Genomic DNA, 17,049 nt, shown 5'->3' on the forward strand with positions numbered 1-17,049 from the left:
AGACTATGGCCCCCAGCTACCCTTCAGTTCTGGAATTGAACCCACTCCTGTGCCTTCCAGCCAAACAAAACACAGGCATATGAGGTGAACATTTACATTAGGTAGATACACTCCCTGGAGAAAACAATCTTGGGAGAATAGAAGGGCTGTGTATACACAGGGAGACAGCTCAGGGGGTAGGACTGCATGGGAGGGAAGGACACAGGGAAGAGGTTACTATGGGGAAGAAATGGGAGGGGAGCTGTTGCATTGCGGGAAATTATAGTCAACGTTATTAGACAAAGTGTATGTGAGCTGCTGTATGGAAAGTGAATGTGCTGTGTAAACTTTCACCCAAATCACAACAAAAAGAAAAAAAAAATTATCGTGATTTGGGTGAAAGTTTACAGAGCAAATTCATTATCCATACAGCAGTTCATACATTTTGTTTCATCACATTAACTGCAATTCCCTACAATGTAACAGCTCTCTTCCCACTTCCTCCCCATAGTGACCTCTTCCCTATGTCCTTCCCTCCCATGTACTCCTGCCCCCCACCAGCTAGCTGTCTCCCTGTGTATACAATGCCTTTCTGTTCTCCCATGACTGATCTCTCCAAGGAGTGTATCTACCTGATGTAAATGTTCAACCCATATGCCTGTCTTTTATTTGGCTGGAAGCCCTAGCACTGAGTTCAATTCCAGACCTGAAGGGCACCTAGGGGCCGTAGTCTCAGGGGTTTCACCAGGCTCTATCAGACCAGCAGACCTGGTCTTTTTTTTTTTTAAATGATTTTAAGTTCTGTTCCACATGGTTCTCCCACTCTATCCACGATCTCCTACTCAAAGGTCACATTTTAGATAAAGTTAAGTGGGATATTTATTAGGTTCATTCAAGCAACAAATCCCAATTCATTAAAAAAAAAAAAAAAAAGAGTTCTAAAAGTGACATTTTTTCAGTAGCTGGGAAGCTGAGATCACAGTCTTCAATCTACTTATTCTCTTAACCAACTGTTACTCTTTGATGTGATTTTTATAATGTGAAAAGACTAGAGAGAAAACTGCAGGCTACACAGAAAGTTCATAGGTTATTATTATTTAGATATGACATAAAAATAATTCTGAAAATGGATTCTATCTTATATGGTATCACAAAAGTGAATGGGACACAACAAATGCACTGCCAGCGATAATAAATATTCTGACAGGTCCTTGAATTATTAATGAGGCATCTCACTGGCTAACTCATAAGTTACTAATACGTTGATTTCAGCAACACTGTATCAATAATTGGAAGAAAGGCCTGACAATCTACTTCCCAAAAATCAGTCATTAAAAGCCTTATGAAGAACAGCAACAACAAAAAATAAATTACTTTTTTTTTTCAAAAAAAAAAAAAAAAAAAAGGCAACTTTATGGAGCACAATTCTGTTCTGACACACAAGGCCACCATAAGCTGGAGCTGACTGGAGGCAGTGATGATGGTATCAGTTATTTACAAAGCAGCTTTAACTACACTGAGCAAAAGGCATACATGTCAGCATTGCTTTCCAAAACTAGAATTAAATTAACCTCCTCCCAACAAACAGATCATTGATACCCCCTCCCTCTGCCTATTCCCACACAAGTCCTTCACCCTCAGCTGTAGCTATTTCATCAAAGAAGAAACAAAAATCTTCCTGGGTCCTAAACCCTTCTATAGCTTACTCTGTCCTCTCCTCTTTTTCTCTTCAATAAAGTTTCCTTTATTATAATGGACATTCTACCCATTACTCTACTGACATTGGGCTCCAATGTCATCAAAGACTTAACAGCAAATTCCAATGACCCTTTGCTGTTCTCACCTTTACTGGCCCTTCTGCAGCACCTGACTTGTTGAGTCTTTCCTCTCAGAACCCCTCTCTCCCGTGTCTTCCAGGGCACCTGTTTCTCCCAATTCTTTCTACCTCTTTGACTTTTTTTTTTTTTTGAGAGCGGGAGGTGGAAGGGGTATTTTGTTGTGTTTTTCACTATCTCTTCCTGTGTCTACCCCTAACTGTTCACATGTTGGTGTTCAAGTACTCTGTTCTCTTTCCTTCTCACTCAACACGCTCTCCCAGGCAAGCTCACTTCTACTAGTTCTACTGAAAGGAGGAAAACCCTCAACTCTGCATGTATAGTCCTGACTTCTCTCCTAGGCTGCACATCTCTATTTCCAATTTCCCACTGACTGTTTGCACCTGGATATCCAGCAGCTATCTCAAATTTAACAGCCGAGAAAATAAATGATCACATTTTTTTGCCTGCTTGTTTTATGTTCATTATGACAATTAATAGTGACACCAGCCTTTAGTGTCCCGAGCTACGAACCGTTACCCTTAATTCCCCTTTATTTTTCATCATAACCCTCTAGTCTTACCTTATTCAGTTAGCAATTCAGCATCTAAATGCCTTCAGAATCTATTCTCTCCACTTTCCTCTCCCACAGCTTATTCGGGCCTTCATGTGGACAGATGTAGGCTTCTTAACTGGTCTCCTTGCCTCCTGCCTCTCCCACCTACGTCCACTTCCTATGTAGTCTCACCAGGGCCACTTTAAAAATCATGTCACCCACTTGCTGACGAAGGCTTTAATGACTATCCACTGTCTATAAGAAAAAATCCAAACTACAGAGTAAGCCCCTGTTGCTTCCTTCCCTGCCACCTTTCCGGCACTCTTTCATGGAGAGCTGACTAGCCAGTCAGACAAAACTATTTGTGAGTCCTGGTTCATGGTGTCATGCATTTGCACATGCTACTTCATTTTCCTAGCATACCTTTGTCCCATCGTGCATCCTTTTGTCTTTTAGAACTCTGTCAAAATGTTATTTCCACAGGAACACCTTCCTTAAGCCACCCCTTCAAGAGAATCCCTTTCTCTCTTACTCCTATTGTGTGATGTAGCCACCACTGTTGTAATGATTGGTTCTGTATCTTTCTACTTCTCTATTAGACGAGTCCTTGGAAATAATGCGCTTACAGTAGCTCTAACATATGGTACACTGTTAGTATTCATAAATATTTGTTATTGGAAAACAAAAAAAAGGTTATTTCAATTTACAAATGCCCTAACATTTATGTCTTATTGAAAAAACTCTCCCACAAAAGAAAACAAAGCTGGCAAGTTGTGAAAAATTAAAGTAGCCAGAGCCTGCAGCTTTGGAAGATAAAAATGCCTGTGTTTATGACTTGTATCTGTTCATTATTCCAACACACATTTATTGAAGATAAATAGAGCCCACCCTAGATAAATCTGCCAAACAGTCCAAGTTTTTCTTTTTCACTGCAGCCACCTGTTTTTACAAGCTTTCCACACCACGTGGTCTACTTCTCCTTTCCCTACAGGTCTCCGGGTCCTTAAGTCCACTTGTCAAAAACACCAGAGGATTTTATACCAGTAATTTATACCTGACTGCACTGAGAATCTAAACCAATAACTGAGTCAGGCCTTTGCATGTTAAGTGTCATACTTCTAATTTTAGAACAGAAGTTTTTTTTCCAATACTTAAAGGAATTACAAGCATTAAAATATCAGGCAGTTTGAGTAGAGTAGCTGTGAAATGACATCCTAACACGGACTTGAATTAGTTATCATGCTCTGAGTAGTGAGTGTCAGAGGGACAACCAATGGTCTCTTCATCCAATGGGTTTTCCACCCTCCTGAGGGGAAGTTTTCTGAAAAAGCTGCTTGTGATTTCTTCAGCTCTGCAGGGGTCCAAGAAGACTATGTCCTAAACCAAATTCACCCAGAACTAGAATATTCCTTCTCCTATAAGCCTTGGTCTATGCCTCCCCTTCATCAGCATAAATCAGCTGTCCTGTCAACATCTGCAGTTTCCCTTAACCCAATCTCCACCTTCCAATTCCTTTGCCCTAAAATTTATAAACACATTTTTTTTTTTTTTTTGTATTTTACTTACTCTCTAGTTCAAACCTACCAGCCACTCCTCGGAAGGAAGATTGGGCAATCTACTTCCGTAGTGATACTCCCTCGGAAACCCAAGGAGGGGTTTCCAACTCGACAGCAGTGAGTTTGGTTTGGTTTGGTTTAGTAATTTCGTATTGATAACCTTCTACTCTGACCTGTGTACTATCTCTAATTATGAAATTTTTGACAAATGTGGCACAGGAATACATTTTTTTCCTAATAGTGGTAATATTACTACACATTTTGGAAAAACTCTCCTACTGTTTTGATTAAAAAAGAAAAAGAAAAACAAAGAAAAGTCTCATTCACATAAAATAGTGGAGAAAAACCTAGAAAAAGCATAAAATCTGCTATTTGTTAAGCCCTCCTGTATTTTTAAAGAAAAACTACATTTCTTTAGGAAGGGGGTATGGTAGTTAAGGTTGTATGTCAACTTGGCTGGGCCTGGGTGATTGCGCGGGCAGCTAGCGGCAGCTTTCCCCAGGATGAGACTGGCAATAAACTCCAAGGTGTGATCTACCCACGAGCAGCTGAGTAGCTGCTTTAGAGATGCAGTTTGCGTCTCGTATATAAGCAGCAGCTTTGAGAATGGTCTCTAGCTTATGGCACACTTGAACCCTGCATGTAGCCATGTCACTGTTCAGCAGCCTGCCATGCTCTGCCAATCTTGGGACTTTTAATGGACTTGAATTAGTGTCCTGCCATGTGATTTGGTAGTATCAGGACTATGCCTTGTTACTTGTCAACCTTGGGCTTGTCAGCCTCAGCAGCCAGCAGCTGAATGAAGAAAAGCCTCCAGCTTCAGGGCCTGGGAGCAAGAGACAGTGCTGAAGCCCAAAGTTGAGGGGTTTCACCCAGCCCCTAGAGCCTGGCACCTGAACTCAGACTTAAAGCCTCCAAATTATAAGAATAAACTCCTGTGTGTTAAGGCCATCCCATTCGTGGTATTGTCTTGTCAGAGTGGCACTAGGTAACTGAAACAAGGGAAAAAAAAAGAGCATTCCAAGCTCACTTCTTTCTTTTTAGGAGCTCAAAGTATTTTGCTCTTTCTGAAGTAGGGAAAGGAAAGTATTATTCTTCCTTTAAATAGCATTACTGAGGTCCTCATAGAATAAAGATATGGTTTGGGATGAGCTAGTCACCCTAACTTTTCACTCAGTTTTCTATAATTTAAAAGCCATATGACTGGCTCATCTTTCATCTCTCACCTGAAATAATCTCTGAAATTGAGGATTTGGGATTTTGGTGGTTGGAAACAAGTCTTCAACTGTATCCTCTTCCTCATCTTCCTTTACCAAACTCATGGAGTCAATCAAAGCATCAACAGCATTCAGCTGGGCCTCTTAAAGCAAGAGTGAACAGAAATAGAAAGAAAAAAAATGATTCTGTTATTGTCCACTAAAACAAATACTTTCCATTCATTAGACATCTACAGGAATATTGACAGGTTATACAGTCCTGGTTCTGCCACAATATTGTCTATCAAAAACCTGGCAATTAGCTAAAGTAAAAAACATCAAAAAAAGAACCCCACAACTCTTTGGTAATGAAGCACAAGCTTTCTAAGGATTTAATATATTCGTATCAGAGCTTACACCTTAACAGGAAGAGCCCCTGGACCAGAGTAGACTGATTTCTTCACATTCTCCCCAAGTCAAAATCACCACCTTCCTCTCACAAAGCCTCATGGCACTAACTACTCTTGACTATATGGTGGTATCTGTGTACACGTCTCATCCCATTCCACTCAAACTCTACATTCGTTGAGGACAGAAACATGACTGCCCCTTCTTTATGTCTCTCCTAACACCTAACAGAAAGCAAGTGCTGCTCAATAAAACTTTCCAAGCCAACAAAAGTGACAATGCCCAAAGGCAACTCTTCCAAAAATCCATCTACCTCAAGTACCATGTGTAGTTTCCATTCTGCTGATTCATAAAGCAATTCAGCTGTTTAAGTGCTATTCTGGGATCATTCACAGTCACCAAGAAAAGGTGGAAAAGAGTAAGCAGTTTCTGAGAAACACATAATGCTCCTATTCTTTACACTTTCAAATATTCCTTTCGTGCAGCTACTACAAAATCAAGAGACATTTCTATCCCTAATTTTGGACTTGCCAGCAGACGTGTCAGGCAATGGTCCTGCCATCAGCTTTATAAGCCAGTTATTGCAAGGTTCACCTAGCCATAGGTAAGAGGCTGGACTGTATGTGTGAATGTTCAGTGAATTTCACCTGCCACTACAAGCTCCCATTGCATCCAAGGCTGTCAATCTTCATGGAAGCAGGCTGTTGCACAACTTTAATGATCCCATTTTTCCCGTGGAGAAAATATAAACCTGTTTAACTCATAGAAAGTCGGTCAAGATCGAAAAGTCTTAAACATCTTAAGATCCTGAGTGATTTATGTCTATTGAGATGACTTCTCAACAGAGTGCCCTGTTTTAAAAGTCCTAAGCTATTTACAGTTTGGGATTATCGAGAGGTAGAGATAGAATATCGGAGAGGCAGCTTTTCCTACACATTTAGGTCCACGCCTGCTTCGACTCTTGCAGAGCAAAACTCATCTCTAGAAGGGTTCTTGGCCTTTCTATAGCACATTGCTCCCAAAGAATCTAACCAAGAACTCAGTTCTAAGACTCACCTCATAATTCCTTAAGCCTACACTGTCACAAATAATATAGTTAAACATATAAACTGAGCCATCTTCTCAGCGTTTTGTTCTTTTTGGTATGTTTTCCACATTCTGTTCCTTATTATATCTTATCACAACTGTTTTAAACTGTGAGCTCAGGAAGACAGGACCTGTGTCTATGAACATCATTCTGTACTGGCCTCTGACGTCAGAAGCCAGAAGCTTGATGAAGGCCTTTATTATCAAGCTCAAAGTAACTCCTGGAAGCCAGAAATAATGAACAATGATACTTAGATTGTTACCACCAGCCACAAAGAAGGCAAAGAGAAAAGTTAATCTCTACTATTATTACTTTTTAGCTCAACGTGAGATTACATTTTATGCAGGACACTATAGTCACAGCTTTGATCCTGCAAATCAATTCACTCTCCAGAGAGTAAACCTGCTCACAAGGAGAGAACATGCATCCATTTCCAGCAAGCTGCTCCCTACGCTCTAAGTCAGCAGGGAAAACTAGCCAGTGTTTGGAGAATTGAGAACAAACCTATTCCAACTACAGGAAAAACACATGGTGAATAACCTACATCTTCACTGTGTACAACTAAAACCCAACTAATTCCACCTGGTGAAATCTTGGCCCCCATCAATGACTGCAGACAGGTGATTTCCCAAGAACAGCCTGTGTTTAGAGCCAATTAGTGAGCTAAATGGATACAAACTCACCTGTGGGAGTGCATTTCTTATTACTTTTCAAGGATGAAAACATGTATTGCCTCAAGTCTTCCATGAAAGGCAGCTGCACGTACACTAAACACTAATAAGAAAGAAAGGGGATAAAAGCAGAATCAACCAAATTAATGGAAAAATATAAAACTGGTCCCAATGCTATAAAAGTGGCACAACTAAAGTATTTCACAAATCAGACAGCTAAAATCTGGTACACAGAAAGTAAAGTATTTTGAGTTCTGTTATTAGCTATCCATAACTGCAAGCAATATGAAAAATATTAAACATAAAAGAAAGAATACAAAAGAATAACTGCAAAATGCATGACCAATACAACAGATGAGAAGAGTTGGGGTAAGGAAGGCTAATCTAGAAGTCAAGATATTTGCCTTGTCTTTCCAGTCCCAACACAGGAAGTGCTCTGATAAATAATAAATGATAAGGAATCTAGATGACTTTATTAAATAGAAGAGCACTAAATAAATTGAATTTCACAATTATGACAATGAGTTCACACCATCCACCTTTACTCATAGTCCCCATTTGTGAAAATGTAGCTAAGCTCTATTCTTATTTCGTTCTGCGAAGGTCATCACAGGATTTGGCAAACAAAGTCTCGGTTCATCTTTCCTGATTTAATAAAAACCTCTTATATACTTTTATACTAAATGTTATTACCTTGCTATTCAATGTGTGGGTGGCTGACACTGAACAACAGCTGGGAGCTGTGACAAATGCTGACTCTCAGGCCCCATCTCAGACCTACCAATCAGAGTTTGCACCTTCACAAAGCCCCTAAGTAGCTCCCTCGCACATTAGCATTCACAAGCCCTGCTTAGAATAAAGAAAGTTTGAGAAAAAGAAAACAGGATTAGAAAGAACTGTGGGCTTTACCTCATAGGAGTCCTTGATATATGGAAAAGCCACACCAACTTGAGGAATAGCTCTTTTGTCATAAGCGTATCGAACTATGGCCACCATGTCTAATTCATCCAAAGCATGAATTAGGGAGGAAAGTGCCACTGCTGCTGCCTGATAAGAAAGTTACATGTGTTAACACATATCCTACATCTGACAATTTTCACAGCAGAACCAAATGTTGGAGACTATTGTCCATTTTATTCCTGTTTCTTTCATTTTTTTTTTTTTTTTAAGACCCTCTACCCACTTCAAGGTCAAACTGTAACATGTGCTTTTAATTTTATTTACTCTTCTGGGACTTTGCTTCATTAACTAAACCCTCCCTCTTATCTCTTCAATCTCTCATCTCTGAATTCATACAGTCACTCTCTAAATAACTCAAGTCTCAGCCCTTCCTAAACAAAATCTTTCTTTGTTCTGTCATCTCCATAAATTACTACCTGTAGCTTTCCCTCCCTCCATCTCCACATTCTGTCCAATAATAATCTTGTTGTTTTCACTGGTTAGATATAATTATTCTTCATCCAATCCAGCTTCTGCCCTTGCATCCTTACTGAAATCCTCTGAAAAGTCACCCTGACCTCCTAATTGCCAAATTCTTGGCCATTCTATCTGACCTTTCGGTAGCATCTACTAGCCCCCACCCCTTTCTATACTTTCTCCTTCTTTGGCTTCAGAAACAGCACTCTCCTCTGACCATTCTATTTCATGGGCCACTCCTCCCCAAGTCCTTCTCTTCTCCCAACAGATCTTTAAATTCTGCTCTTAGCCCTTCTCTTTTCTGCTCACTCTAAAACTCTACTTGGGGATTATTTCAGTCCCATGTACTGATGATTCAAAAATCTGTTTATTCAGCTTTAAAACTCTCCTAAGACCCAGATTTAAGCTGCCTACTAGCTGGCTGATAGAGATCTCACCTGCTTATATCTCAGGTGTCTCAAACTGTGCATGAGCAAAACTGACCTTACTGGTTTTCCCCATTCTCCTCCTGTGCTCTCTACCTGCATTGCCACCACCATTCAGTCAACCAAACGAGAAGTACCAAAGTCTTTGACAACATCTACTTTCTCGTTCCTCACCTTTAAGTCTTTGCCAAGCTCTTTCAATTCTACCTCTGCATTCACTGTCTCTCAGATCCATTGGTTCTCCTCCACCACTGCCTCCCCTATTCCCCATCTCCATAAAAACCTTGAAAAGTTCCTCTCTTCAGCCTCACAAAGTTGACCAGTATTCTTCTGCAGGCCTTGTCCGCTCTCATTCCCTGTGGCTCTTTGCTCATACAATCTCCTCCTAAAATGCCCTCTCCAAATATCTGGCTCTGTAGCTTCTAACCCACTGTCAAGGCACAGGAACCTGACACCCTCTCCATTTCGGAATTGCCTTTGTCAGGTCTCTCCTCCCCAGCATGACCCAAGTACTGTCTGTACTTTTCTCTGTCTGCTCTGTGTCACAGTTAGCTTTCTACGGACATTACCATTTTCTTCACTAAAAACCTATGACCTCAGTATTTGCCATCAAAATCCTCTACAGATTTCAGAACAGATTTATTACCTTTTCAGTTCAATTCAAGGAACATTTATTTAGTGCCTAAGTGCAATACACTGTCTTAGGCTCTGTGAGAAAAATAAAGATGAATCCCTGACCTCACTGAGCTTTTCTTCTTTACCAGCAGAAACAAAATATGCACCAAATACAAGAGCATGCACGTTCCAAGAGTAAGTCTATTAGAGAGGACCAGGTAAGCAAAATGGAGTCTGAGAAAAGACTTGTTTGTTTCCAATGTGTTTGGAAGTTTCTACTTGGATGTCTTTGCCAGGACCGGCTAGGATTTATAAAGGAAGGGTGGGGGTCTTGAATGACTGCTACATAGTAAAAATACTACACTGTGCATACTAGGTCTCTGTATCCTTCTCTTTCTCTTGTCCCCTTCTCTTCTGCACAGAGTGAAATTCAGCACATCATCACATAGATTTTCTATGTTGTTGTTGTTATGTGCCATCAAGTCAGACCCGACTCATAGCGACCCCTCCTTGGGTTTCCGTGGCGGTATCACTACAGAAGTAGATTGCCCCATCTTCTTTCCAAGGAGTGGCTGGTGGGTTTGAACCGCCAGCCTTCTGGTTAGCAGTCAGGTGCCTTAGGCACTACGCTACCATTTTCTATACAAAAAAAAAAATTTTATGTGACTGACCAGAGAACAGATTTTTAAGAAAGGAATGACTCATTGAATCATAGAATAGTTTAACTGAAAACAAATAGTCTTCATCTATTTTAACAGCCCACATGATGCAGGATTCCCTTTCCAACATTCTGGCTGGTGGTAATAAAGATTCTGCTTGGAAACTTACAGGGATGGAGATGTGAGCGCTTGTGGATAGACTTGTGTCCCCAGAAATGTTACGTTTAAGTCCTAACCCCCATATCTTGTTTGGGGAAATAGGGTCTTCTTTTGAATGTGACCTTGTTTGGGGAAGATTGAGTTATATCAGCTAAGTCACATGTAAGTAGGGTGGCTCCCAACTCTCGTCCCTTGTGAGTGGTGTCTTAAAAAGGGAGAAGAGATACAGAAACAGGGTCACACACAGGAAGACAACACCATGTGAAGTGAAGATACACCTACAAAAAACAGGGGAACACCAAGGATTGTGGGCAGCCACAGAAGCTAGGAAGGCCTGGAATGGTTCCTCTCAGAGCCCTTCAAGGGAATCCACACAGCCGAGACCCTGAATTCAGAGTTCTAGCTTACAGATCTGTGAGAAAATAAATTCTGCTCTTTAAAGTCACTCATTTTGTGGCATTTTGTTAAGGCAGCCCTAGGAAACTAAGACACCACCTTACAAGGAAACCGTCCATTTGGAGAAGCAATCCTTGTTGACAAAGTTCTTCTTCATCCTGAACAAAAACCACCATGTTAGTTCTAATTCACCCCTCTGGTATGAAGCAGTTTAATTTCTATTCCACATAGAATCCTCAAAATGTATGAAAAGCACTATTATGTCTGCTATTCCTCCTACTCCCTTGCTTATTTATAGAAGTCTTCTCCATTCAATTTTCTCCTTCTCCTCAAATCCTTCCTAGAAGTTATATGCCTTGGTTTCCTTACTCTTCTATGTATCTTATACTAAACAAACTCCAATTAGATAATGAAATTCTTGACCATTGCTTAAGACCTGACCATCAACAAGTAGCCCTTTGCTATTAGTACATAAAATACTAGTAGCTTTTGTTTTTCCTTGAGTGATCCCAAAGTTATCTATGTAAGAGTTAGTTATTTGTATGAGGCTGGATTTGAATTAGGCAAGCCACAAGGTTACCTTAGCTAGCAAGTCTAGAAAATTATCTAGCACATATGCCTCAGCACAGCTCTGGTGACACACTGCCTAAGGCATTTGACTGCTAACCAGAAAATTGGCTGTTCAAGCCCAACAGCCACTCCACAGAAGGAAGATTAGGCAATCTACTTCCGTAAAGATTTACAGCCTCAGTAACCCAATAGGGGTTGCTATGAGTCAGAATCAACTCGATAGCAGTGAGTTTGGTTTTTTTGAGGGATACTTACTGCATATTCAGCAAGCCTTATGAAGTGATCAGAATTCCCTTTGTGTAGATGGCCAAGAAGTGTGAGTTAAAATTTCAGTAGAAGTTAAAAATACAGTTTAGCTTGTGGTTTGACAATATATACCAGAAGCGCATGATTCCCAACAGCATTTGATGCGGGAGAAGTCCAGGAACTGGGAATCTCAAATTTGAGAATTCACCTATGCCTACTCTGACGTAATGAATCTGTACAGTACAGAATAAAAGTCAAGAATTTTCCATTCCCAACTTGAATGTCCTGATAAAACAATGTCATACCTATCTACTACATTAGCAGCCAGCCACCTTTCACAAGTGAGGAGAAAAAAAGACAAAGAAAACTAGACAAGTTATGCCCTACGTGAAACACCCCCCCCCAAACAAATATACACTGTTTACTAATTTCAAATGCAAATACTTCAGGAACTCAGAAACCTGCTCAAGTATTTTAAACAAATACTAGATTGCAATTGTCCAGTTAAGATCAACATCTCCAAAGAAACTACAAGTTCTGACTTGGATGGTGAACAGAAATAGTTGCAGAAAGGGCAGATGTAAGTATAGGATGCAATAGTTATGGGGTACCACACAGTCAGATCAGCCTGAAAAAACATTATCTTTGTTTGGGGAGGTAAGAAATATTGTAAAGAGAGAAAGAAGAGGGAAAAGACAGATTCCTCAGGGATGGAACCAGTCCAGGAGTCACTGAAGCACATCTCCAGATATGTAAGCCAGCACGACCTGCTCAGTGTTTATGAAAGTAAAAAGGCAACCTGGCTTTAGATCCTCTTTAACATCTGACCGTGAAACTCTCACACCTAAATGCAATTGTTCACATTTCTTTTGTTTTGAATATTCACATGGTCTCCAATTGGAAGACTATTCTCAGACCTTGTGCTCATACTGTATGTAACAAACTCATTTTATCATTTCCCCATTTTCAAAGTTAAAGGCCAGTGAATTTTGTCACTATTGTTGCAAGAATTAATGTCATTTTAAGTCATAAAAGCTCCAAACAATTCACTCTCATAAAGTGACAATTCCATTGTGTGGCACTACCTCAAAGACCCACTGTCAACTCACCTCATCATCTTTTGCTGCAAAGACCTTTAGAACTTGATTTCCCATAAAGAATTTTCTCTGGACCTACAAGAATAAGTAAGGAGAAAAACTGGTTTTGATTCAAAATAAGTAACACACGTAACCATAATGTCACAAGTTATTAAGAAATCCTATTCAAAATGTTCTTACTGAAAACAAACATTCAAAAGAACTAGAAACAGCTTACCACTTGAGGTTAAACTCAACACAACAAATACTTGAGCATGCAACCCAGTATGTGGAAAACGTTGCTGTGAGCACAATCAGCAGCACAATGAACAGGATATAGTCCTGCCCTGAGGAGCTCATATAAATATGAACTTAAGGCAGTGCATTACTTCAGTCCAGGGTTACATGGTACCACAGGAGCACACAAGAAAGGTGCCGAGCATGGTCACAAGAGGTCAGCAAAGGCTTGTGCAAGTGGTGACACCTAAACTGGTATTTATAAGATGACTCGGAAGGAAGGTTGGGCAATCTACTTCCTTAGTGATATTGCCTTGGAAACCCAAGGAGGGGGTGTATGAGTCGGGGCCGACGTGACAGCACACCAACACAACACACGAGGATTACCAAAGAGAAAAATCTGGGCACAAGAGTCATAGACAGACACAGTGTGGAAAAAAGTCTGGAGTAACATAAAAGCACAGTGTGTTTGGGGAGCTGCTTTTGCAGTAGTACAGTGCCACAGCAGTGTAAGAGAAAAAGTGAAAAACTATAGAGAGAGGAGCATGTCATGAAAGCTCTTGTGAGCAAGTTCAGTGCTCTGGGCTTCAACCTTTCAGCAGTGAGGCGGCACAGATCAACCGCAAAGAGATTAGAACACTATCAGGTCAGCATGTGAGAAGTCGAGTTGCAAAATGAAGAATTAATCAGAGAGGGGCAGGACTGGAAGAAAGGAAACTAGGTAAACCAAAAACTACTACTGGATGTACTTTTTCCCCTTTAAATTCAATTAATTTCTCTAGCAAAGGATCAAAAGGGCCAACGTAGTTCTACCAATATCAGATTAGACAATGAATATTGAAGAATTCTTAAAACCACAACCTCCTGCATTTATTTACCAAGATCATCTTCTCTCTTATCTACCTAATTCTGAGCCTTGAGTTGTTTTTCAGTAAGAATATGTCATGTGCTGTACTGGGTCATGCTTCTGTTTTTTCCCCAACCTCCTACCTCTAAAGCCGGGACATTATAAGCACTTTCACCAGTGACAGAAGCACAGAAGACTGAGTCTCCAAGGTGTGGGAGTGGGCCTATATAATTCAAATACCTCTCAGTTCCACCTTCCTTCCATGTTTGAAAACCATTATTCTAAGAAATAAGGGAATAATTCTATGTTTAGCTTGTTATATTCATACAGATGTACTTGCCCTCCTATTATTATCAGTAATAATTCTTGATTATTTAAAGAACAGTTAATGAAATATTTTCCTAAGGTACTTAAATGACTTCTCAAAGAACAGCCAGACACTTGGGAGAAGTTCTGGCTAAACTCTTATCCCTTCTCTAATTACCCAGAACACTGACAACTTGGACAAAGATGAGTAGAAAGGCTTTTTGAAATTTTAAAAAAAGAAAAACAACAAAAAATTTTTAAAAAAATCCTATTTTGTACAATGAAAAATATCAAATCAATTAAGTCCAGAAATGTTAGTTGTATACAATTCAGTTTAAAAGAATTTGGAACAATATGTGATCTTATTAATTTAAAGATAATCAATAGTCTATAAAAAGGCTCCTGCTTAGATTTTATCTTATTCACTAGGGAAAGCCCTTACTCTTAAGAGAATATATAATTGGTAAGTTGATATGTGAAAGCAAGTATATACAAATGACTATTCAGAAATGAGCTTGTCTAATTTCTAGAAACACAAGACTTGCCTATACTAACACAGAATGAGATAGAAAACTTAGACTCATAACAAGAGAAGATGATACTGAGCAGGTCATGAAAAAACTCCCCACACAAAAAAGTCCTGGGACAGATGGCTTCACTAGAGAATTCTATCAAATGTTCAGAGAACAGCTGACCTATCCTGTCTCAAACTATTCCATAACACAAAAAAGGATGAAATGCTCCTAAATTCATTTCAAGAAGTAAGCTTAACCCTCATATCAAAACCAGATAAAGATACTACTAAAAAGGAAAACTACAGATCAATATCCCTCATGAATATAGATGCAAAAATCTTCAACAAAATCCTAGCCAATAGAATACAATACTATATCAAAAAAAATCTAATACACCATGACTAAGTAGAATTCATATCAGGTATGCAAGGATGGTTCAATATCAGAAAAACAATTAACATAATCCATCACCTAAATAAAACAAAGGAAAAGAACCACATGATCATATCAATCAACGCAGAAAATGTATTTTATGAAACCTAGCACCCGTTCCTGACAAAAACTCCCAGCAAAATAGAAATAGAAGAGAAATTTCTCAACATAATGAAAGGCATACATGGAAAACCAACAGCCAACATCATTCTCTAACGGAGAGAGACTCAAAGCATACCCCTGGCAAACAGAGAAGGATGCCCTCTAACACTACTTCTTTTCAACACTGTATTAGAAGTCCTAGTCAGGGCAATAAGGCAAGAAAGAGAAATAAAAGGCATCCAGATTGGCAAAGAAGTAAAACTCTTTCTATTCGTAGATGGCATGAATCCTATGCATAGAAAACCCAAAAGACTCAGCAAAAAAACTACTGGAACTAATTGAAAGAGTCAGCAAAGTGGCAGGATACAAGACCAACATCCAAAAATCATCTGGATTACTCTACATCAATAAAGAGATCTCTGAAAAGGAAATAAGGAAAACATACTATTTACAATGTTGTTGTTGTTGTGTGCCGTCAAGTCGGCCCCGACTTATAGCGACCCCTCCTTGGGTTTCCGAGGCAGTATCACTATGGAAGTAGGATTGCCCAACCTTCCTTCTGAGGAGTGGCTGGTGGGTTTGAACCGCCAGCCTTCTGGTTAGCAGTCAAGTGCCTTAGGCACTATGCTACCAAAGCTCCCATTATTTACAATAGCTACCCAAAAAAATAAATAAAATACTTAGGAATAAATCTTACCTAGGACATAAAAGACCTATACAGAGAGAACTAAAAACACTATTACAAGAAACTACAAGAGACCCACATAAATGGAAGAACATGCCACGCTCATGGATAGGAAGACTGAATACTGTGAAAATGTCAATACCACCCAAATAAATCTACAAATTCAATGCAATCCTGGTCCAAATTCCATCAACAGTTTTTAAGGACATGAAAAAGACAATCACTAATTTTACATAGAAAGGAATGAAAGCTTAGATAAGGAAAAGACTACTGAAGAAGAAAAACCAAGTAGGAGGTCTCACACTCCCCATTCTCAAAATTTACCATATAGCCACAGAGGTCTAAACAGCCTAGTATTGATACAGTGACAGACACACAGACCACAGGAACAGAATTGAAAATCCAGAAGTAGTTCCATCCACCTATGGTTAGCTGATCTTTGACAAGGGCTGAAACCTATCAATAGGGGAAAGTTAGCCTCTTTAACAAATGGTGCTGGCAAAACTGTATATCCAGTTGGAGAAAAATAAAACAAGATCTATATACCTCACACCATACACAGAAACGAACTCAACATGGATCAAAGACCTAAATTTAAAACCTAAAACTATAAAGTTCCTCAAAGACAAAATAGGACAAACCTACGGGCCCTAACTTATGACATAAATAGACTTCAAGCATAGTCTCAAATGAACAAGTAGCAGAAGATAAGCTAGATGACTGAAACCTAAAAATTAAATTCTTATGTGTGTCAAAAGACTTCACTAAAAGAGTTAAAAGAGAACTGACAGACTGGGTAAAAATATTTGGCAATGATATATCCAACAAAGGACTTTATGGAAAACTTTAAGCATCTCAACATCAAAAAGACAATCTAATTCACAAGTGGGCAAAGGACAAGAACAGACTTTACCAACGAAGGTATTCAGGCAGCCAAGCAACACGTGAAAAAAGGTTCACAATCGCTAGCCATTCCAAACCAAAAAGCCAAACTCACTGCCATCGAGTCGATTCTGATGCACAGCGACCACTCCTTGGGTTTCTGAGGCGGTATCTCTACAGAAGTAGATTGCCTAGTCTTCCTTCTGGTGGCATA

The 17,049-nt window shown here is 39.6% G+C and overlaps 1 protein-coding gene across 1 annotated transcript in view; it reads right to left on the reverse strand.

Moving 5' to 3' along the window:
* XRCC5 (X-ray repair cross complementing 5) overlaps nt 1-17,049 on the reverse strand; it is a 106,819-nt gene that overhangs the window by 61,292 nt on the left and 28,478 nt on the right. Inside the window, exons 10-13 of the mRNA XM_007935832.2 lie at nt 12,863-12,925; nt 8,177-8,314; nt 7,280-7,370; nt 5,132-5,265 (exon numbers count right to left, since the gene is read on the reverse strand). Of these exons, the coding sequence (XP_007934023.2) occupies nt 5,132-5,265; nt 7,280-7,370; nt 8,177-8,314; nt 12,863-12,925 (426 nt within the window). The remainder of the gene's footprint in view (nt 1-5,131; nt 5,266-7,279; nt 7,371-8,176; nt 8,315-12,862; nt 12,926-17,049) is intronic.

This window comes from Orycteropus afer, unplaced genomic scaffold (genome assembly GCF_000298275.1).
Source record: "Orycteropus afer afer isolate SDZICR_OR568_19922 unplaced genomic scaffold, OryAfe1.0 scaffold00002, whole genome shotgun sequence".
Classification (NCBI taxonomy): Eukaryota; Metazoa; Chordata; class Mammalia; order Tubulidentata; family Orycteropodidae; genus Orycteropus; species Orycteropus afer.